The sequence below is a fragment of the Perca fluviatilis genome, chromosome 7 (genome assembly GCF_010015445.1).
Source record: "Perca fluviatilis chromosome 7, GENO_Pfluv_1.0, whole genome shotgun sequence".
Taxonomy (NCBI): domain Eukaryota; kingdom Metazoa; phylum Chordata; class Actinopteri; order Perciformes; family Percidae; genus Perca; species Perca fluviatilis.
This window is the reverse complement of record NC_053118.1, coordinates 23,086,772-23,108,737: the sequence shown is the minus strand read 5'-3', so window position 1 is coordinate 23,108,737 and position 21,966 is coordinate 23,086,772. Positions and strand designations below refer to the sequence as shown.

The following is a 21,966-nucleotide window of genomic DNA, read 5'->3' as shown; positions in this document are numbered from 1 at the left end:
GGGTGGGTGGGGGGGGTTGGCGGTACAGCCCAGGAGCACACATCTGGTTTGCGTTGAGGAGGAGAGAATTGGGGAAAATTCCAGTCTCAAGGACCTTTCACCCATTTCTGTTGAGATAGCAGATTAATGGGATGGCATATGGCTGTGCCCCCAATAAACAAACAGGAGTAAACAACAGGAAATGCTAACAACAGAGGAGGTTGATGGATGTCATGAAGGCAGCATTTGCTCTCCTATGTATCCAATTCTTGATGTCTAGGCCACCAACACGCTTATTTTGTAATCCTACACTTTTCATAATTAAGTAGTCTAACTCAGCTCAGCTTGGAGGATTAATCATATTTGTGAGTGCATTTAATTTAGAAATGTGTAAAGTACTCCTTAAATGTCCAAGGGAAGTAGCATTGCCTCAGTTGGGAAATGATGCATATTTGGACTTTATTTGCCTATCAAAGGAATGTACACAATGTGAACAAACAGGGAGGATATCAAAACAAGTAGTCAGTGGACATTTCACCACATATTAAAGTCTGGTTATCAGGCTTAAGTTCATACATGATAAAGAAGTTGTCCTCTTGAAATGTGACCTCTGTTGCCCATTCTCCCGATCAAAACTGGGCTTTAATTCAAGATGCAAGCACGAAAAGCTTAAGAGAGGCAAACAAAGCAGTAGTGAATGAGAACAATCTTTTATTGGTGTTTTTGGAAAAATCTTGACTCTATCCAAACAACCAGCACTGAGTGGGCTGGGCACCATGGACCACCACTGATGCAGCAGGGCAGTTATAGTTCAATTAGAGTCGCTAAAAAGATTTATCAACCACATCTGTGAGGATATAAGAGACTAAATCCTGTTGGGAGAGCAAACAATTACTGATTGAGGTGATAAAGGCTGAAATAAACCAACAAGGAGCATATTGATAGTGTGCATATTCTGTACACTGCTGCGGAACAGAAGAGGTCATCACAAAAGGTAAAGTAAGTCTGCATGAATATCATGTTCAAGTTATTGAGCCACGCTTGTGAAATCCATGGTCAAAAAACCCAAGGTGGCAGTAGTGTCCATAGTAGAAGTGAGTAATGTCTGGAGGGGTATGAGACAGGATGCAAATTGCAGAGTGAGGGTTTTTTTTCTCCATTTGAATAGTCTTTCTGAGGAACACTGAAGATCAAAGATGTTTCAAGGTGCAACAGATCATGTTTGTCCTAAAAGGAAAATAATTCAATAATATAGAACAGCAACAACAAGAGGGATAATCATCATAACAATAATAATAGCAGTAATGGTAACTATTCATCATGGTCGTTAAGGGGATTAAAATCACACTCTATTACTAGTCATCCCTCCCCAGGAACATAGTGTACCATGCCCCGTGTGTAGTTGTTGTGGGTAAAAAAAGAGAAGTTTATAGATACAGTTAAAAGTAAAGAGTAGTAACAGGAGTAAACAGTAAGGAAGGAACAGTATTGAAAAAAAGCACTAAATAGGAACAAGCTTTGTGGATGAACATAGGAAATTTTGGCTTTTATTTCTCCCAGAAATCTGAGAAATTAACACCATTCCACTCAATGGGGGTGTTCATCCCATCTCCTGGAATACATCAAATACACAAAATAGTATAGGCCTATCCAATATACAACATTTCTCCCCGGTAATAATGCTAATTAAACTGTGTTCATAAAGTACAGTAAAGTAACGATGTGCGTTTTATTGGGAAGATTGATAACTATTTCAGAATACGTTACAACACTGAGATTGAACTACTCAATGTACCGCCGAGGTACAAGAGAGACACGGGGACAACATGTTATGGGAAGAGTTTGCACATAACTGTGAGGGGATTGGCTGTTAAGAGCAAGCGGACAGAAATAGCGCAGTTGGATATAGAAACAGAGGAAGAGAAATGTCCCAACAATTCAAAAGAGAGGATCAAGAGGGAGCAGAGTTACCCAGGGCATCACAACAGGCTTTCACCAGCTTAGGTGAGATACAAGACACCAGAGTAGATTACAAGCACTCAACTGGGATAGAGAAAAGGAGATTGAGTCAAAGATAAAAGCATAGGCTAGAGAAAGATGGCCAATGGCATAAAGTTAAGCTCAAAGTACAAAAAACTAAAAATGTTGGGGAACTTGAGTTAATTCAAACAAAAAAGAAAAAAAGGATGAAGTTGTTCTATTAAAAAAAGAACGCACAAGACAAGTGTTGAAGATAGTGCTGGACTGTTTCCATGCTGTCTCCCCTTTCGTCTCTCTCTAGCATGCCCATTCCCAGTGACAGAAACATAAGAGGAAAAAAATGAATAAAATCCACAAAAATATTGAAGTATACGATTATAAGATAATTTTTGCTCTCTATATTACAATTGTTACATGCGTCCTGCTGCAGCATCCTGACTACAATAATCAAGTCGAAAAATACCCTTCGATGGCTGACCACCTGTTAAACATCTCCTGACTCATCTATAATAAAAAGATTTTTACCATAGCTTTCCCCCATCTCTATGTAGAAAATATACAAAATTATTCTCCAAATTTTCTCTCTGTCTAATTTTTCTCAAGTATTATAAAAATATACAATTCTCCAATAACAAAACTCTTAAAAGTCACATACTTTTCATCTGTTAAATTATTCTCTCCATCTTTCAATTTTAAGAGCTGACACCTCAACAAAACAAGACACCTGAGCTTCAATACACAAGTCTTCTCCTTGTCTTATACATTCATCATCATAAATCATCATCTTCCTCATCATCATCATCATCATCATCACCATTTTCTTGAACCCCATTTTGTCCTTCGTGTCACCCCAAGAATTCAGAGTCTTAAATTTAATCCATCTTAAATTTCTCCTCTTCCTGATTTTGCTCCACGTCTTCATCACTGGTCAGCAAGACGGTTCTCGTATTTACTAAGGATGTTGCGACAGCGGCCCAGTTCCTTCCGGATCTCGGCCACTTCCTGACGGAGCGCGGCGTTCTCTCTCTCCAGGTAGGCGGCACGCACGGATATTTGGTTCTCCTTAAGACGCCGAGCATCTCGAGAACGCTTGGCTGCTTCATTGTTTTTATACCTCCTGGTCCAGTACTTCTCATCCTAACAAGGCAGACAAAAGCAGTACACTTTGATTATTTATCTGCCAATTTAATTCCTATCAAATTGTTTACCTTGGTTGATCAGAGAATAGTAAGTCTAAGTTAATTCTAACATATTCCAAATCAAAAAGATGTTCAAAGAAATTATATTCCAGAGGTACAGAGAAACACAGTGTAATTAATAACCTGGGTTTATATTGAACAATTTGTAGTATGTGTATAATTATTGTTGTGTATGGGTAAATATATGAATATGAACAGAACTTCTGAATATATATTTTTTATTGGTTATAGATTTATTATCTCTGTGGACTTATTTATGTGTAGCTAACTCATTTAATAGGGTAGAAAGGGTATAAAGTGGTAGGAGTACATACGTTTTACTTCTTCCTACTCCTTTTTGCACGTGTAAATAGATGTATTTAAGTACTGGAAATTATGGAGTTTTATTTTGTCTTTTTTATTAGTATTTTTTTCTGATGTTTTATTTTATTTACATGTTCAAAATAAAAGATATCAATCAATCAATTAAGGTATTATTAGGTTGAAGTATTTCTATAAAAGAATCAATGAATGGTAAGACTTGTTTCTTAAGAAGTGTGAAGTACTTTTGTAAAGCTCCTATTGGTGATGTGGGTGTTTGGCCATGAATGAGCGTGGGACATGTTCCTTTCACATGCTTCATCCTCAGAGTTTGGTCAGTACTGACTTTTGTTGATGTTATTTCTGCTTTGTAAATTCTATTTTGTTGCTCTTGTGTTTGTTACTATCCTGCTTCTTTGATATTTAATGCTTTTGATTTAAAACCTAGAATTAATTAATTTATGATGTGTGCCTTCAAATGACTAAAGCATGTCCTAAAATTACTTCAAATTGACCACCACCGCTCTGAATTTGCAGTGAAGACTTCGGGCTCACCTTCAAGCCATCAGGCACCAGGATCTTGCGGGCCTTCTTGATCATCGGCTGTGGCTTGAGCTCCTCTTCACTGAAGGAGTGCCTCCTGGGGTCAAAGTTCGGCTGGCTGGACATGTCCATGTCTGAAGAATCTATGTCAAACATCCCGACTCCATCTGGCCCGCTGTCCGTGGGCGTTAGCAGAGGAGGACAGGAGGACGAGGAGGAAGAACAGGGCGACTCACAGGAATCATTCATACTTGTCTGACTCCCTGAAATTAAAGGGAAGAACAAACTTGTTTTACATGCTTTTCACTGACCTACATTTATCCTGAAATTGATAAAAATTTTCAAACTTCAATAAAATAGCTGATGACAGCGGTCCACTAAGACAGCAATACAAACACATGCAGCATTATATCATGATGGCCACCAGGTGGAAGCAGAGAGCTACTTTCCTCCTGTTATAAACAACAAACAACATTCCTTTGCTCCTTAACTGATTCCAAAGAACGGAGGCTGTTTTTCAAACAGCTTTTGGACATTAAGGTTTTCATGGACAAGGTAATCTTAAGAGAATATTCTGGGAATATACCCTGCAAATACATACAACTATGTAATATGAGACATATCATCTGTAGCATATAGTAGACAGATATAATGGAGAAGGTTGTTGTAGTGAGAAATACTGTCAAAAATAGCTCTGGCTTTTCCATTATATACACTTGTATCATTTGACCTATACCCAAACTCTTTTATGAAAAGCACTGCATACTAGATTAGATCAAAGAACAATTGCTATATATGATTTATTACACACCTGAAAACTGTCAATAACAAAACCACAATCAAACTGGTTATTATGTATAGCTCTTTGTGTGTACTACTGCTAAAACAAATGTGTAACTATCGTCCTGATGTTCCTGAGGATCCTATAGAATCTCCTGTCCCAGTCTCCTGTGGAAACCAGTGTTTTAACCACAACCACATGCATTCTATTAATTCAATTGGTGCATGATATTGCTACTATAATTAATCTAAACCATAATTACTTGTATAACAAATCCAACATCCAGAACTAAATACCAATAGAGAAATCTAAAAGTGCATTTGTTATGTAACTTTCTACCCATCTCTCAACTCAAAACCTGTTTCTTTGAGTGGGCCAGTATAGGGCTATACCTCACCCCATTCCCTTTAAGGCCAAATGCACCTCACTTAAACTGACTTCCCTTCCCTATAAGAGCACAAAACTCCTATATCTCGCAGGGTTATGTGGTAACCTAAATTTTAACTTAAAAAATTAATTATTTCATTAAGCAAGAGGGACAGTCGCATTTGTATGACTAAAGGAGAGTCAGGGTATTCAGCCTTTCAAATGACCACAGAATTGCATCAACACGGTCTAAACAAAACCTGTATGCCTTAAATTCCCCAAAAACTGTCCAGAAAACAATATAAAAAGTACACAATCTGGTGTAAAGGGCAAACAACTCTACACTAACAGGCAGGTTGTAGGTTGGAGAAAATCAAAAGGGTTAGGGTTACCACCTGTTGTTATCTGTGATCTGTAATATATTAGCAGCTATCACAAGACTAATGGCTGTATAATGCCCAGCTACTATGAGGGCATGTTTCCACACAAGGTGTTCCCTCATGATGTCCCACAATGACAATGACAATGACAGCAAAACAAATTAAAGAGTGCTTTCACAGACACCAAGATGAAGTCAAGCATGTCCCATAATACATAATCTGCGAGTCTAACCAAATACTGAATCTTTAGGTTTGGATACTGTAGGCAACCAAGTGCCACCGAGGCCAGAAAATATGCACGTTTTCCTATGTGTATGACTAAACCAGAAGATTTTGATGATTTATGCTGCTTCAACCCGACAGCAGGAACTAGTCAGTGCAACCACCTGGTGTAGTTTTTTGTTGGAATAAAAACCTGCAAACCCTCAGCCCCCCTGTGGTACATGGTTGCCTCTCCCTGCTTTTTGGGAAGCTCTGGAACGAAGCCTTACAAAGTTGATTTGGCGCATTTTCGTCCACGTATTTCAAGCCTGAGAGAACAGGAGGCTTTCACTTTTTTAAGAAATATTCCAATATGTGACTACGCACATTTCAGCATTTGTTCCACAGTATTCCAGAAACTGAAGGCCTGAGACCATTGTGGAGGCAAACAGTAGGCCAACTCCTGCTTAGGTAACGAATATAATCATAGGTTGTTAGGTGTTGCTCCGTTTAATATTCATGAAGCAGCTGTTTGTTGGGTACCTTTATGATACGGCAGATTACAACACAGATTATCAAATTTCAAGCTTTGGGAGAGCTGATGAGAATTATTCACTCAACTTTAGCAAAGCCATCTCAGCCACGTTATAATATATATGATATATATATACACGTTTAGACACTTTTAGACTAACCAATGATAACCAATGATTATGATTTGCTATTTAATATGTTTTATAATTAGAATCTCAATTTCTTGTAAGGTTTTATATAAAGCGATTGCAATCCAAATGCATGGGGCTTTATCATGCAATGTAATGCATTATCAGAGTCTATGACCATGCACTTTGTCACTTAAATGTCCCATGTCAACATCCCATACATTGTCAAATTCTGGATACCAGTGTACTTAATGTCATATATCTGTGATCAAATGTTCCCGTTTGAAGTCCAGCAGCAGCAGCACAGGGAAACTCTTCCTGTTGCTCTGCATGTCCCTCCTCCTGTGGGCTCCTCCTACCATGTCTACAGGCCCTGCCTCTAGTTCTCTCACTCCAGTATTCTCAGCCTCAGCACGTGTACTGACTCCACACATGGCTGTGGCGTGTGAAGAGATTTAAAGACACGCAACCGCAAACACTCCACACACTTCTCTTTCTCTCTCTCTCTCTCTCTCTCTCTCTTTTTACCGTTTTGACCCTGCTGCACATTTATAATGGGCAGGGACTGAATGCTGACTGTGTTGCACACTGCAGTACATAGATCACATGCCAAACTAAAGCAAACCTCCTTGTCAATGTTATGAGGTTGACTCATCAAAACCCAAGTGCCCAACTTTAAACCTTGCACCTTGCTATGATATTAAGCAGCCATTTCTAAACTGTGTTTTCTCTTTCAAGTTGACTTTGTGTGCAGAGCCATGTGACTGTATCCCCTGCCTTCAGTTTGACCCCAGGGGACAGAAAAATGCTCAGTCACCATGGTCTTTGTTATAAACTCAAAGGAGAGTTAAAATGCTGAATCACTAGCCTGTGGGAACATTATAAGTACATCATATAACCTTGATTACATCTCAGCCATTAGTGAATTGTACGGTCTACTAGCCTCATATCAGTAAGCAGGGGACAATTTGTCTCTTTCAGCTTGTCAACTCTGCAAAGTTTGCAGAGACTTCTTTTATGATATTGCTGTTTTTGAGCTGATATGGACAAACCTTGCAGAATGAACTGTCCTTTTGTCAATTTCTTTTATTCTCTGGTTCAACTATCCATCTATTATTCAGCTAAGAAACAAATGGTCCATCTAAGTGAACTCACCATGCAAACAGTCATTTCCTCCTCCAAGGCTCTGCGGCTGAGCCACCTCCAAGCCAATGAGCGACGGGGAAGAAGAGGAAGAAGGTGACGAAGACGAAGAGCAAGGTGGGGATGAGGGCGGTAGGCACTGGGAGCTCTGATTGGGCACAGCTGACGGGGAGCTCTGTGAGGGGATCTGGGCTGAACTGGAGCTGTTGTTGTTATGCATGTTGCCCATTCCATTTTCAACCAGAAATTCCTCCAAGTCCATGTACTGAAGCTGGAAGAGGCCCCCATCTGCAGGAAGGGTGCGATCCCACAAGAGGGGCGCCAAGAACTGGCTGAAATTTCCTCCTCCAACTCCACCTCCACCACCTCCTCCACAGCCATTACTGCTATTACTGTTGCCTATTCCACTGCCATTCCTAATGGGGCACACTCCCATGGAGTCCTCATCAACATCTAGCCTCTCTTTATCTACCAGAGATAAGAGAGCAGAATCATTATTAGTACAGAATGAAGATGATGAAGACTAAATTTCAGTACACAAGAAAGTTCTATCACCAAAAGGTTATCTTGAGGTATTTTAGTCTGTGGATGCTAACATCAAGTCACCATGTGGGGTGGCAGGTGTATCCATGAGATGTACTTCTGCAAAATCTCTCTTTTATTCTACGTCTCTCACACGCACACACGCACACACACACACACACACACACACACACACAAATACACACTCACAGATGGACCAGATGGTAGCTGAATTGCAGCATTAAGCAAGAGCTGAAACCAATTTGTTGTCATAACATATACATAAGCTCCTGACCAAATCTCACAATAGTTGGAAGGCACGTTTTTGAAACTGCGCAGCATTACAGATAAACCCAAACGTGTCACAGCTCATTGTAATCTGGATCCTAATTTGAAGTCGCTGCAGGGATTATAATCCAGGTGAATACTCGTAATGGTCATGGACCATTCATTGTGAATGTGTGTGATGGTGCATCGGACTTTTGTGCCATAAAATAAGACAAATGTAATGTTTGTTATATAAAAATGTTACATATTTGTATATTATAATAACTGCATCAGTGGGTGGAACACCGGGGTATGCTTTACTCATTGCACATATTGAAGATAGACTGCCAGGTGATTGTGCTGTACATTCAACACAAACAACACTGTCACATAGTATTAATTCATCACATGAGAGTTTCTCACCTTTTGCATCACATGCTTTTAAACGTTGGTCTCCCTTTATGGGGTGCTGCAGGAGGGATTTAAGACCTGTGAGATGCCCCGCTGTGAGGGAGCCCGCAGGCTGGGTACAACTTCCAAACTGTGGGCTTGCGCCAGCTGGGAGGTCGGGGTTCGGAAGCTGAGAGAGCTGCCTGGACATCCTGGGCCAGATGGGGTCGTAGAAAGATACTGGGGGCACTTGAAGGGGCGTGGTAAACTGACCGAAGAGCCAATAGGACAAGTATGCTGGATCACTGGATGTGTGTGTGTGTGTGTGCGTGTGTGTGTGTGTGTGTGTGTGTGTGTGTGTGTGTGTGTGTTGTGTGTGTGTGTGCGCGCGCGCGCGCGTGTGCAGGAGGGAGGTGTTGGGGTGGGGGGTTAGAAAAAGGGAGATAGTTTTGATAAGTGTCCATGCAGAATCAGCCATTGCAATGTAATTACAAGTATTAATTACGTAAATTAATTATACTTTAAGAAACTTAAGTTTAGTTACCTTTCACTTTAGGTTGTGCAGAGTTCCTTATTTCCTTGCAGAATTATTTTCATTGAAATATTCCATTGCAGTTGAATGGTGTCAAAAAAAATCTTCAATAGATCAAGCAGTTATTCTCAGAGGACCAGTGTGGGAGGGATAGTCAGATCTGAGTAAGAATTCTGCCCATAATAAAAATGCAAAGGCGCAAATGAAAATCTACACCGAAAATAATAAAACTGCCCCCAATTAATTGTAGTAATAATATCCCGCAATAATATCCGGCAATCAAAAAGAAGATCCCAAAATAGTTGCAAAGCAGACCTCCGTCAAAACAAAACAACCGAAGGGAAACAGAGTGTGTACAAGAAAACACACACTCACACGCGCGCGCACACACACACACACACACACATCGACGAGATCAGCGACTGTATTGGTCAGATGACAAGTTGTATTGGTGTTTCTCTCCTCTGCTGTCGCGCTCTGCTGTCCGTCGGAGAAAGGACGGTTTTTTTTTCTTCCTATTTCTCTGTCTGTACTTTCTTTTGCATCCGGTGGATCCAGTCACGGGCGCACGGGCTTCGGTCTGTGTTTGGGCCGCGCGACGTCCGATCGTCCTCTCTCTCTCTCTCTCTCTCTCTCTCTCTCTCTCTCTCTCTCTCTCAGCTGGAACGGACACGGGCAGTTCACGTGACGTCACACCTCGCGGAACAAGCGATGAGGCTAGAGGCCCGGCTTTAACAGATCTCTCTCTAGAAGAGACACACCTACCCTCGTGCCACACCTAGAGGACAGCAGGCTGTTTGTTTTGTCTGGCGGGTACACACACTGTGACTTCTACTGGGTTGTTCATGCTGCAGAAATCACGATATACATTAGTGTTAGACTTAGTATGATGACACACCAGGGGACTGTCTTTCACTAGTAGACCTTGACATCAGAAATAACTAATTTATGTATGGTCAGGATTACCGGCTCAAACCTCTGCACATCTCTATTAAACCATAGTTTGGGCTTTCTGTAATAATCAGGTAGGCTAAGTGCAGCATGGCTTTTCCAGTTCCCTTGTAATCCAAAGAAAACGTGACTGTGCCGTTTTTTCAGGCGAGAGGAACGCTTCAGCACGTTGCCTCCCGGCGTACAATAGCTGTTGCGGCTCACGTGTATGAGGCACGCGGAGACGATGCCTGGCCGCTCGCAGCTTTCACTCCAATTGGCTTTGGAGATTCGTCGCTCCGCCCACGACGAGCGCCTATTGGACAGAAATAGGTCGAATAAACCCGCCCGCTCGGATTCCCCCCAGAGTATGCCACTGCCGCGTGAGACCAGTTCGAAACACAAAAAGCGCGAGGGCAGTCTAGTCTACTGTACAGTTGCAGGGAGAGCACATGCAAACCATAGCGCGCCACAGGAGTTCACCTCTTTGTTTTGTTTTCCAGAGTTGGACATGTAGAGGTTGACAAGCAAATAGCTGACAGACCCTTCAGCTCCTAATCCACAGAGTCCATATGAATATTGTGCACTAAATGTGAATACTAAATGCAACAGTGCCGACAACTGTGTAAGGGTTTCTGGGCCCCTTCAGTTAACACAGTCCTAAGACCCCCTCTGTTTTTCTTTTAAATAAAACTATCCAACTGGAAGTTTGGTCCAGCTGTGGGCCCCTCAGATCGTAACCACCTGGGAAAATAACAGTGGGTATGAATCATCATATTTTATGTATGAAAGCAAGACAAATAGATTTTATCATCAATCTGAATGCAAACACATACCCTTGTGACTTTAAAGTAATTTCAACATCCTACTATTAACTCTATCACTTCAAGGTCTAACTGCAAGTAAATCACAACACTGTGGTTGGTGTCACTCATTGAATTATCGAAGACTTGGATTTTTCTGCGGTGAAATCATTGATTTGGAATCACACACAGGGCTACAGTAACAAATTATTTTTACTATAGATAATTTTCTATAGTTCACACAGTGAGATTACCAAGTGATAAATTGTGACATTAATCTTGTAGTAAACAGCAGGCAGGCACATAATTCACACAGTCAAACAACACTCAGCCTCTCCAGTCCACCCCCTATCAGTGCAAAAATCCATGTGACTGCCACACTCATCCACACCAGGCCAAGAGTACAGTACAGTATAAATGAGTTGCTTACTGCCATCTTGTGGAGCTAAGAGTGAGAGGTTTTACACAGCCATTTATTTCAAGTAAAGTGATAATATACTGTACATTTTAATTACGCTGAAGTAATCTGGCCAATCACAATGGCAAGCCTAAGAACTTTAATGAAATGTATTGGTATATCACAGTGAGCAGTACTGTCTGCTGTGGAATCCACCATCTCCCAGGACCTAAAGTGGACATCCAACATACACACCATGAGAACAGGGCCCAGTAGAGGATGCACTTCTTGTGCCAGTTCAAGAAGTGTAACACAAGAACAGTTTGTTCCTAAAGGCCGTTATTCTGATGAACAGTTAAATCAGTCATACACCATCAATAACCCTGTAATACCAACACATCCACTGCTCACATTATAGAATATAATTTTAGTTTTTAATAAACCAATTTTATATTATGTACAAATCCTACAGGCTGTATATACAGTATAAAGACATGTATGCGTGGACATACTGTACATAATCATCCAGTCCATGTATATCCATTCAGTATATATATTTTTTTCACTATATGTATAGTCTACAACTTACAGAACACTTGACTTTCATATAAAGGTTTTATTTTTGTTACTGTTCAACATCTGTGCTTTATTTATATAATTTAAATATACACCTATGTTTTCACCTTGCTACTTGTGTGTACATAATATTCCTGTCTAGTCTTTACCTTTTATTTGTCCAGCTTTGCTGTCTTGTTCCTAGCTGTTGTCTATTTCTGTGTACATTGAGAGTGATGCAAAAACCAAATTCCTTGTATGTGTACACATACTTGGCCAATAAAAGGAGATTCTGTTTCTGATGCATCCTGAAAACCATTTAATCCAGAGTGATATGAAATTCACATAGGACATAACCTAAATATAATTGTAAAACTTTAATACTGACTTTGGTAACTGTTACAACGTACTCATGACCACCAGTTTGTACCATCTTCTGGATATTGTAGTGGGTAACTTTGAATGAGAAATAAAAAGGAAAACAAATGATTACACTTAAGGTTTATTAATTGCTGAAATATAATCAACTACTGACTTCTCAGTAAATAATGTGATATAAATCTACTAAAACTATCATTTTTCTTCAGAAGAAAAAAAGCAAGGCTTGACAGGGGTATGAACATTTCATGTGAATAAAGTGACATGATGTACTTAAAACTTATTTTTCTTTAGAAGAAAAAAACAAGGCTTGACAGTAAGAATATGATTGCAAATCAGCAAAAAGTAAAAGGGGTTAAGCATAAGATTGGCATGAAGACTGATTGGGTTACACACATAAATACATGGAATATTAAATTTGTTTCTATTACGATAGGTCCTTGTCTTTAACACACCGTGAAGTACTGTAGAAATAATCACTGCTAAAAAGAGCATACAAATAACATGAGATAAACATGTGTTACAGTCCACTTGTTTAACCTATTTTCAATCTCTTGGTATAAAAGCTACTGTAGGAATATCTCAAATAAATGAAGGAAAGTAAACATACTAAGCAAGGCTTTTTGTAAGTTTCGTACATTTTGGCAGGAGAGGGATCCTTGAAATGCTAATTACCAGCAACCTTGACAATTTATCTATGTGTGATTCAATCACTAGGGAATATAGAGCAACTTTCAAATCAAGTTTACCACTACAAACTTCTGGGGATATACTGAATAAACCATCACATACTGTAAGAGTTATTTCACAACCTCAGCAAAAACTTGACCAGAGAACAAACATGCACTGACAAACTATCAACAAAAGTTATTTGTCCTCATGTCCCTACTCCTAATATATGCACTTTACATAAAAAAAAAAAAAAAATCCTCAGAGCCTCTAAGTGAACAACAACAAGACAAAGTACACAGCAGAGACGTTTATCATACAGCATGAGGTTTAGCAGGGAGTCTAGTTATGGGGGAGAGAGATACATTAGCAGGTCATTACACCTAAACTTGTCTAGTAACTGCACAGTGTCAGCCAAGCATAGTGTCAATGCACTTAAGGGGTTAATGAACCTATGAAAAACAGTCACGTCTTTGAAAACACCTTCCAATATGATCTGGAAGAATTTCTGGTGATAGTTTATAGGATGCTCTACAGTAGTTGTTAACACACTCATTCTAATAGTCAGCAGAGTAGATGTCAACAGAGACAAAAGTAAAATGTTGCTAAAAGGCAGCATTGCCTTTTCAAGTCCCTTTTTTTCTCACCTTCCCATTTTAGAACTGAAATACCCCTATGGTATGCCACTTGTTTCAGATACCAGGATGCTCAGTATCTGTATTGTCCTTGTAGGTATGGTATCTCCTCCTGACCCTCTTGGGCCTGTCTCTCTCCTGGTCTCTTTGAAAGCTTCAACCTGTTAGCATCTCCTCGCTGCAGGCCTTTAGACCTGCGGCGGCAGGACACCTTGTGTCTGTAGAGCAGTGTAGCATTCCAGAAGCGAGTGGAGCAGCGTCGGCAGGAGAAAGTCCCTCTGGCACGATGGGAGGCTCGATGGATGAAGGCTGCCAAAGGCCTGTGAGACTGCTTCCCACAAACACTGCACCTGAGTCGCTCCTGAGTCGTCGAGGCTTTTTGTGGGTGTTTAACTGCCTTGTGGACTAGCAGTCCCGCTTTACGGGAAAACACAGAATTGGGGCATATAGGGCAGCCGAAGCGTTTCACAGGGACTTTGAGAGATGAGAGGATCTGCACCTTCATTCCCCCAGTGTTGACAAGCTTATACCCACCACCACCTGATCCTTCTCCTCGCCTAATTGTCAAACGAAGAGAGCCTTGTTTTTTATTCAACTGCCCTCTTATTGTACAACTTATCTTTTTCTTCTTTTTGCTTGCATCAAATCTGACAAAATCTTGGGATCCCCATTTATATTCCCTCCTGTTGGACTTTTTTTTTTTCTTCTTCTGTCGTCTCATTTCATCATGCGATAACTGGATGCTGCAGTCAAGGTGTTGGTGAGACTGGGTACCTGACTGATGATGAAGATGATGGTGGGAGATATGATGATGTTGATGCAGATGATGATGTTCAGTGGAGGGCAGTTCCGTGAGGGGCTGGAACGGGGCTGTGGTGTGGAGTGTACGGCTACGGGATCCAGCTGGGTATATGTGCTCTCCTTTAACCCCGGCTGGGGAATGCGGGTGCTGGGGGGCCATGATCGTAGAGTTTGGAGGCAGAGGCTGCGAGTAAGATGGAGCGTTAGAGGCTGAAGACTGGGGTGCAGCATCATAAAAGAGGGGAGAGTAACCAGCTGGTGGTTGCGGGGGTGGCTGCGGGTGGCTATGAGTGACAACACTAAGACTCTGCCCTCCATGGCCTTCTGTGGAAGGAGCCATCTGTAGCAGGGCATTGGTGGCAGCCTCACTCTCTGATGTTGACTGATTAACATCACTCTGACTTCGGTTGTCTCCTGACCCACTGCCGCCCTCCTGCGGGTTAGGCGGTTCAGTGCGGGTCATCCCATGCTGCGATTGCCTATGTCGAGTGAGGCTGTTAGCGTAAGCAAATGCTTTCCCACACACCTCACAGCAGAAGAGCTTTTCACCCCCACCTTCGTGAACGGTCTGGTGATGGGCGGTCAGATGAAAGTGGTGACGGAACGACTTCCAACATATAGCACAGGTGTAGAGTCGAGGTGGAGGTGGGGGCTGTGGGTGGGGTGGGGGTGGAGGCTGTTGCTGGGGATTGGTGTCTTGAGGCTTGACGTCTTGAGGGTAGGAGTAATAGGAGGTGCTTGGTGCTTGGTTCTGGCTCCTGTCCTGGGCCACGCTACATTGAGGGTTTGAGTTAAAGCTGTTAAGGTTTTCCACTGCTGGTGTTGTGGGCACCTCTTCCAGCTCCCCTTTTTGGTGGAGTTTGCTGTGCCTCCTGAGGCTCTGGGAGTAACCAAACTCTTTCCCACAGATGCTGCATTTGTAATTCTTCGCCCCAGAGTGAACGGTTTGATGCTTGCTGAGGTGAAATGCCTCTCTAAAATACTTTCCACAAACAGTGCAGTGATGGGGCTTCTCTCCAGTATGGATGCGGTCATGCCTGCGTAGGGTCTCACGGCGTGCAAATCCCTTACCACAGACACTGCAGAGGTGAGTGCGTGGGAGGCCACTGGGCCCCATTCTGGGGGTGTATTGCCTACGTTTGGGGGGCTGTCCACCAGCTGCAGGATCTTTCTTAGCTCTGGGTTTGCGGGGCCGTTTTGGTTTAGCAGTAGGATTCTGTGGGTTGCTGCTCATAGCCTCCTGGCTCCCACCACCTCTGAAATTCTTATCCATATTAGATGTTGATGAAGGTGAGCCCAGTGGACCTAAACCAAGACCACCTAGCAGACCTCCTATGATGTCTCCCCTATCATCCCCTCTATTGCCACTGTTACTAGCTGCTGTTATAGCAGATATTGCATTATTGACAGAGCTAGTGACATCATCCTCTGAGTCATCCAGTAGAGAAGAAAGGGGCAGGTGGGGCTGTTGCTGTTGCTGCTGATGGTGATGCTGGTTGTGGCTCTGTGAGTGTGGATGCAGTGTTGGAGCCAAGGGTGCCTTTCTCAGAGCTGGGCCCGCCATCCCACTTCCACAGGGGGAGGCACCAGAGTAGCATGGAGATGGATTACCTTGAGAACGATGGTCATCATGGTAGCCTGTGTAACGATTCCGAGAGTAGTCAGTGGGGTATTTAGCATCTGTTCTGTCCCTGTCATTTGAATTCCCTCCCCTTCCAGACTGAAACAGACCATCACATCCTAAACCTGATTTTGGTTCTCCTTCCCCCACAATGATTACACCATCTTCTTCCTCAGTTTTCCCATAAATAACCCCTCTATTGCTCTGATAAGTTCCCCCTCCTCCGTTACCTCCTCCACACCCTCCCCCGACTCTGTCCTCACCATCAGATCCTGTCTTGCTGCCCCTTTGTTTGGGTCCCCTACCTGGCTTGCCGCAGGTGCCTGAGGCAGCATGGTTGAGTAGAGAGGTGCTCTCACGGAAGGCACGACCACAGGCGGGACATCGGAATGGCTTTTCCTCATGTATCTTCTCATGGCGTGTCAGTGACTCTCTACGATTAAAAGCCCGAGAGCAGGTGGAGCAGCCATATGGGCGGGCTGTGGAGTGTATAACACCATGTTGCAGGAGGTGCCCTTTTTTCTTAAAGCCTTTGCCACAATCAGAGCAATGAAATATTTTGTCTGGGCTAGGACAAGAATTGGTTGAGGGTTGGGGAGTTTCCTGGGTCGAATGGGGAAGGCTTGGGTCAGACTGTGTTTTAATGTGAATGGGGTTTGGGCCAGTAGTGGAAGAATTGCTAGTACCTGCTGTGGTTGGCTCATGCATGCGCATATGCCTGCGAAGGCTTGAAAGGTGGGGGAAGCTTTTGCCACACTCTCCACAGCTATAAACAGGCTCTGAATCAGACTCTGTGTTGTTGGCTTGCATTGAGCTCTGGTTATCAGATTTAGAGAGGTGAGAATCATTAGTAACTAGTACTGAGGCAGCAGTGGAGGAGGGAGCAGAGGAGGAGGAGGAAGAAACTACTGATGAGGATGAAGATGATGAGGCAAGAAGGGATCCACCCATATTTGACATACCAACCCCACTCCCAATTAAAGCTGGGGGTTGACCATGACTAAGCCCTCCACCATTACTACTAGTGGTGGGATTACCATGGCCATGGCTGCTGCTGCTATTACTATTGCTATCAGATTTTCTCTGTGGCAAATAGCCAGCCATAGCTTTCTTCCTCCTACTGCTACTGCCACCGCTACTACTACTTCCACCTCCACTGCTTTCCCCTTTACCATCATCCTTTGATAAAGATAAGTGAAGTGGCAAGGGGAGTGGCAAACCTGCTTCCTGCTGCATCAGAGAAGCTATCTGATTTGATGAGAGTACAGGGATGCCCTGGAAGTCAAAGCCACCCAGTGATGAGGGCTGAGAGCCTGGGTGGAGCGGGTGGTGATGGGAATGAGAGTGAGGATGAGAAAGGGTGTGAGGTGGAAGCTGTTGCTGCTGGGGCGGCTGCTGTGGACCCTGCTGTGACTGGGGAGTGGAGTGGCCATGTGAGTGAGAAGAATGCAAAGCAGGAGGCGGAGCAAGGCTAGTACTAGGCTCCCCGGCTGCCTGACTTAAACCAATCCCTAAGTGGTTATGCGTTCCCTGTTGAACAAGAAATTGCTCTAAACTAGTATTAGCAGGTACCCCAGACAGGAAATACTGATTAGCAGCTAACATGCAACTAAATTGTTGATGAAGGCTTCGTGCATCAGACTGGGCCCCAACCAACTGGTGTCCCAATGAGCTGACTGCACTGCTGCTTGAAGGGTTATTAGAGGTGGCCACAGATGTTGAAGGGGAAGGAGAGGAAGAGGAGGGACCAGATGTTACTTGAGGAACAGAGAGGCCGGGGTGCAGAGGAGGAGGGGGCGGAGGTGCTGATGTTACTAATCCTCCTAACCCCCCAGCACTCCCACTACTGCTACTTCCCCCAGCAAAGTGCTCAAAGCGGCCTACACCTGGGTGTAACTGCTCCTGTGCTAGTGCTGCCTCAGACGGGTGGAAAGAGCGCAGGAACTGTGGGTAGCCTGATGAATGGCTTGAGCTGCTGCTGCTCATCTTGCTTGACTTTGAACGAGAGCTCTGAGATGAGGAAGGCTGTTGCTGTAAAGGTGGGGGAGGAGGGGCACTCATCTTGGCAAAAATGGAGGCAGAATCAGAAAAGGCGTTACCTCTTGACCCCTGCAGGGGTCCCAAGCCAAGTCCAGACAGAAGAGCTCCAGAAGATTCAGCCTGCTGCTGCTGCTGCTGCTGCTGGAGTTGATGCTGGTGAAGTTGAACTTGCTGTTGATGCTGTAGTTGTCGATCTAAACCAAGGCCTTTAAACTGGTGGGCCTGGTGCCCACTTAACATCTCTATAATGTCCAGATTGTATTTTCCAAATTGGAACATTTCCCACTCACTGGCACATGGGGGTGCAGGGGCCCAACCTCCAGCACTAGGAGTGGCAACAGTGATTCCACCACTGACTGGTGAAAGACAAACTTTACCCTAAGGGTGCGGTTATGCTACTATTTATTCCAGCACTACTTGAATGTCTCAAATCTAAAGTTCGTCTCTCCAGATTGTTTACTTCTGGTGCGGCTATTCCCTGTTGAATATCCACTGCCCACACTCTACTTCCAAATGAGTGGGGTGGCCGGGAAGATGAGTTTATGATCAAAGGGTAAAAGTGTCTTTTAGACAGGTAGATGAGTTCCACCTAATTTCAAAATTGCTTAGAATAGTTTTTATCGAGAAGCAGTTCAAATGACTTCTTGTTTCCCTTGAGAGTTACAGCGTTGACATTATCCTTCATCTAAGCAAGATTCCTCATCCGTGTTCAGGCAAGAAGTTCCTACAGCTGAAAAAACACAATTCACAAAGGGATGACAGTCATAGAGAGGAACAGGACTATAACTTTTAATAAAATGTAACTTATTGTCCCTTGTTAATAGGCCTTTAACCTATAACACAATGCCCCATCCATTAAGGTGAATCTATAGAAACCTATATCTGCACTGTACCATTACAAAACACAGATTGATCTCAATGGCTGACATTATTTCAGTTCCGTAATTGCCAATCAAAATACTTGACTGGAGAGAGTATAATGAAATCAAGTATAGTAGAATACTTTGACGTTAGTTTTTAATTTGCCCTGTTTCCTCTCTATATATATTTTAGATTTGATACCACAAATTAGTAATTGTTATGTTAAGTTTCAGTTATCAGTAGTTTCTTATTCATGCTGCAATTTACCTACCAAAGGTTATGTTATTGTGAGCCAATTAGCCCCTCAGTTTAAGTGAGAAATGTGACCAATATACAATTCAAAGCCTGGTTACAGTTTCTGTTTATGTAAGGTGAAGAAATACAAATCTAGACTATTTAATTTATAAGCCACTTTAACATGTTAATAAACATCTTTTATGTTTTGTAATAACTTACCATGATGTGGTTCTGCTGGATTGCAGCACAACCAGAATTGTTGCATGAATGCCAATTCTTTATATCATTAGGTTCATCTTTACTAAGGAGGCAAAAGTTACTTTCAACATTTTTACCACCTACGCATATAGCTGTTCATTAAGGTAAATTAGTGGTGAAAGGAGACCCACCACAAAGCTACTTTTGGCATAGTCACCCAATTTATGACAATATTATACACTGACTTCCCAGTATCTCACACTGTATTCTGTACAGTAAAAATACAGTATACGTGGCTATCTCTGCAAGTACCAAATGTTTATTGAGGAAGACGTACAGACAGAATACATAGAGGTGTAGCATTGTTGCATTAAAACCCACATTAGACAGCAGATGCCTCACAAATGCAGGTGTGTGTACATAACTGATTATTTGTATTCTACCCACACTACTTACACTGGTGGCGTCCCTGCTACATTTTACAATCTATGCTGTCACAGTGCATAGATGGAGAATGCAATGCTGCAAATCATGACTTCACTTATTGCCACAAGGAAGTTGACAGTTTTTCCTGTCTACATTTTGTGCTAACAGAAATCTATTTCTAGCTCCATACCTCACCATACTATTGCCATTGACGTTTTTCATTTCTGTTTTAGTTTGTTTATTACCAGATAGTCACAAAGGCATACAAATATTCAGTACATTAAACAATCGTCAGTTTCATTCTTCACATAATGTAAAAATACTCTATGTGGGATTGTCTTTTCATAAATGTCCACAAAGTAATATTAGTAGTGGTCAATCACCTGAGTAGGCCAAGTGGGGGTAATTACCCAGTATCAGGTGCTGTGTTAATACCTTAGGGTAGGCCAAGAGGATGACTGGCCTGTAGATATCAAGTAACAGCCATTCACATTGCATATTCTCTATAGTAGTCATAATTCATCATGTACCTTGAATTATATGTATTCATATCTATGGCACTAAACTGTTTTTGTTATACCTGGACTCACTATGTGCAGTGACATTAAAGTTCGATTATATCAAATATAACCCCAGCTATCAACAATATGATGAACCTATACAATTTAATTACATGAATCCACTTAAATCCACTTCTCACTGCCAAAATAGGGAGAATAGAGAATTTAACTGTTGCGTGGTGCATTAGTCTTAAACTACATAAAAGGTAAGTTGTCGTTTACATTAAAATGTCCCATTATTGTACTTCTGAAAAGGCTGAACGTGCACTGGCTACGGTAAAATCACTCACTTTGAATTTCGTTTTGCTCACCTCGTACTAACTTACCGTTTCCTCTAATCGAAGCGATGAACCTAGTGGGGAGTGAGCTCCCCTGGCAGATGAGGGAGATAATCTATCGCATATTTCACCGCCTCTCATTTTAATGAAAATCACCAATCCTGTGAAGAAGGGCAGAGATGCTCAAATTAACATCAGTATCACACCCGCTGCACAATGTAAACATTAGCAGTGTCTTACAGGCGCAAGTATAACGGATGCACTCGAGGAGGCATCCTGTAATAGTATTGGCTCACATTTGGAAAAAAAAAAAAAAAAGGAAAACATTGGACGCGCTTGCATGCAAAACTTCACGGTTCTCCTTAGCATCATATTTTACACTGGCTTGGCGTGCATAGCCATTTGGTCCCACACGCAAAGCTCTAGAAAACCACATAACCGCTGTAGCTAACGTTAGCCATCTTTCCAACCCACATTATAAAAAAATGTGCCCACTGCCGTTAACATTACGATGCTGGCGTTAGCATATACATAATGCGTAACATATACTCGACAAATGTTTACCTAAGCATCGAGTTGCAGATGGATGAGGCCTGTCACGCCTTCTTCTAACTGCCTAGCTAGCTATCGTCCGCTTCCATTTCTGCGTGCTGTTTTCCAGTCGTTAGCCAGAGCCATTTTCACTGATGCTGAGCTGCGTGAACACTTACACGGTTTCCACAAGAAATCAACGCCGACGGATACCGCAGGCGCCTCCTTGCCATTTGATTACGGCCGTTTGCGTCGACAGGGACCTTTCACTAAAGATTTCGACGGCCGAGAAAATTTGGATGGTCGGTGATAATATTTTTGGGTAAAAGTGAGTGACGTGTGCTCCCTTAACATCGGTCCTTTCCGGCCCTTGTAATATTTCCGGGTAGCACTAGCGGCGGCTGCATAGGGCTCACAGCGGATTCACCGTTCGGTAAAAGGGGAATCCTCTTCCACAAACGTTACACATTCCTATAATTAGTGTCCATTCCACTTCCACGACACTCTTTCCGATTATATCAAAAGTTGCAGTCTGGGATGTTCAGGAATTCTCCCTATGCTGCATAATGGCTGATGTCTTATAGGCCTATTTTATCCGAGAAATAATATATATTTTAGCTATAACTAATAAATACATAGCATAATGTGAAAAAAAAACATGTTGGGAGTCTCTTTGTATTAGTTATTCAAGATCTTATTAGTTAGGGTTAAGCATAGGAACAAGTAGGCTATTGATGCATGAAAAAACAGCCAAATGAATACATTTGTATATAAATATATGTAGGCTATGAATGAATATAG

At 42.3% G+C, this 21,966-nt stretch overlaps 2 protein-coding genes across 3 annotated transcripts; both read right to left on the bottom strand.

Moving 5' to 3' along the window:
* Positions 1-670: 670 nt before the first annotated feature.
* dbpb (D site albumin promoter binding protein b) lies at positions 671-9,449 on the bottom strand. The gene is made up of 5 exons (XM_039805957.1): positions 9,258-9,449; positions 8,747-9,018; positions 7,547-8,002; positions 4,014-4,264; positions 671-3,096 (listed from the first exon to the last, which is right to left on the bottom strand). The coding sequence occupies exons 2-5, from the start codon at positions 8,922-8,924 to the stop codon at positions 2,881-2,883; spliced, it is 1,101 nt and encodes a 366-aa protein (XP_039661891.1). The 5' UTR covers positions 8,925-9,018; positions 9,258-9,449; the 3' UTR covers positions 671-2,880.
* A 2,843-nt stretch (positions 9,450-12,292) lies between these two features.
* si:dkeyp-69b9.6 lies at positions 12,293-21,563 on the bottom strand. 2 transcript variants are annotated; one of them, XM_039805955.1, is made up of 3 exons: positions 21,199-21,563; positions 20,683-20,795; positions 12,293-18,804 (listed from the first exon to the last, which is right to left on the bottom strand). In XM_039805955.1, the coding sequence occupies exon 3, from the start codon at positions 18,351-18,353 to the stop codon at positions 13,686-13,688; it is 4,668 nt and encodes a 1,555-aa protein (XP_039661889.1). In that variant the 5' UTR covers positions 18,354-18,804; positions 20,683-20,795; positions 21,199-21,563; the 3' UTR covers positions 12,293-13,685. The 2 variants fall into 2 exon arrangements, with proteins under 2 accessions (XP_039661889.1, XP_039661890.1); XM_039805956.1 differs by having other exon boundaries at positions 21,345-21,563.
* Positions 21,564-21,966: the final 403 nt, after the last annotated feature.

Excerpts from the sequence above, each read along its gene's own strand:
- dbpb (XM_039805957.1), bottom strand. The coding sequence starts at position 8,924 with ATGTCCAGGCAGCTCTCTCAGCTTCCGAACCCCGACCTCCCAGCTGGC. Across the intron at positions 4,265-7,546 it reads AGGAAATGACTGTTTGCATG|GGAGTCAGACAAGTATGAAT; the intron begins GTGAGTTCACTT and ends CTTTAATTTCAG. Across the intron at positions 3,097-4,013 it reads TGGTGCCTGATGGCTTGAAG|GATGAGAAGTACTGGACCAG; the intron begins GTGAGCCCGAAG and ends CTGCCTTGTTAG.
- si:dkeyp-69b9.6 (XM_039805955.1), bottom strand. The coding sequence starts at position 18,353 with ATGTTCCAATTTGGAAAATACAATCTGGACATTATAGAGATGTTAAGT.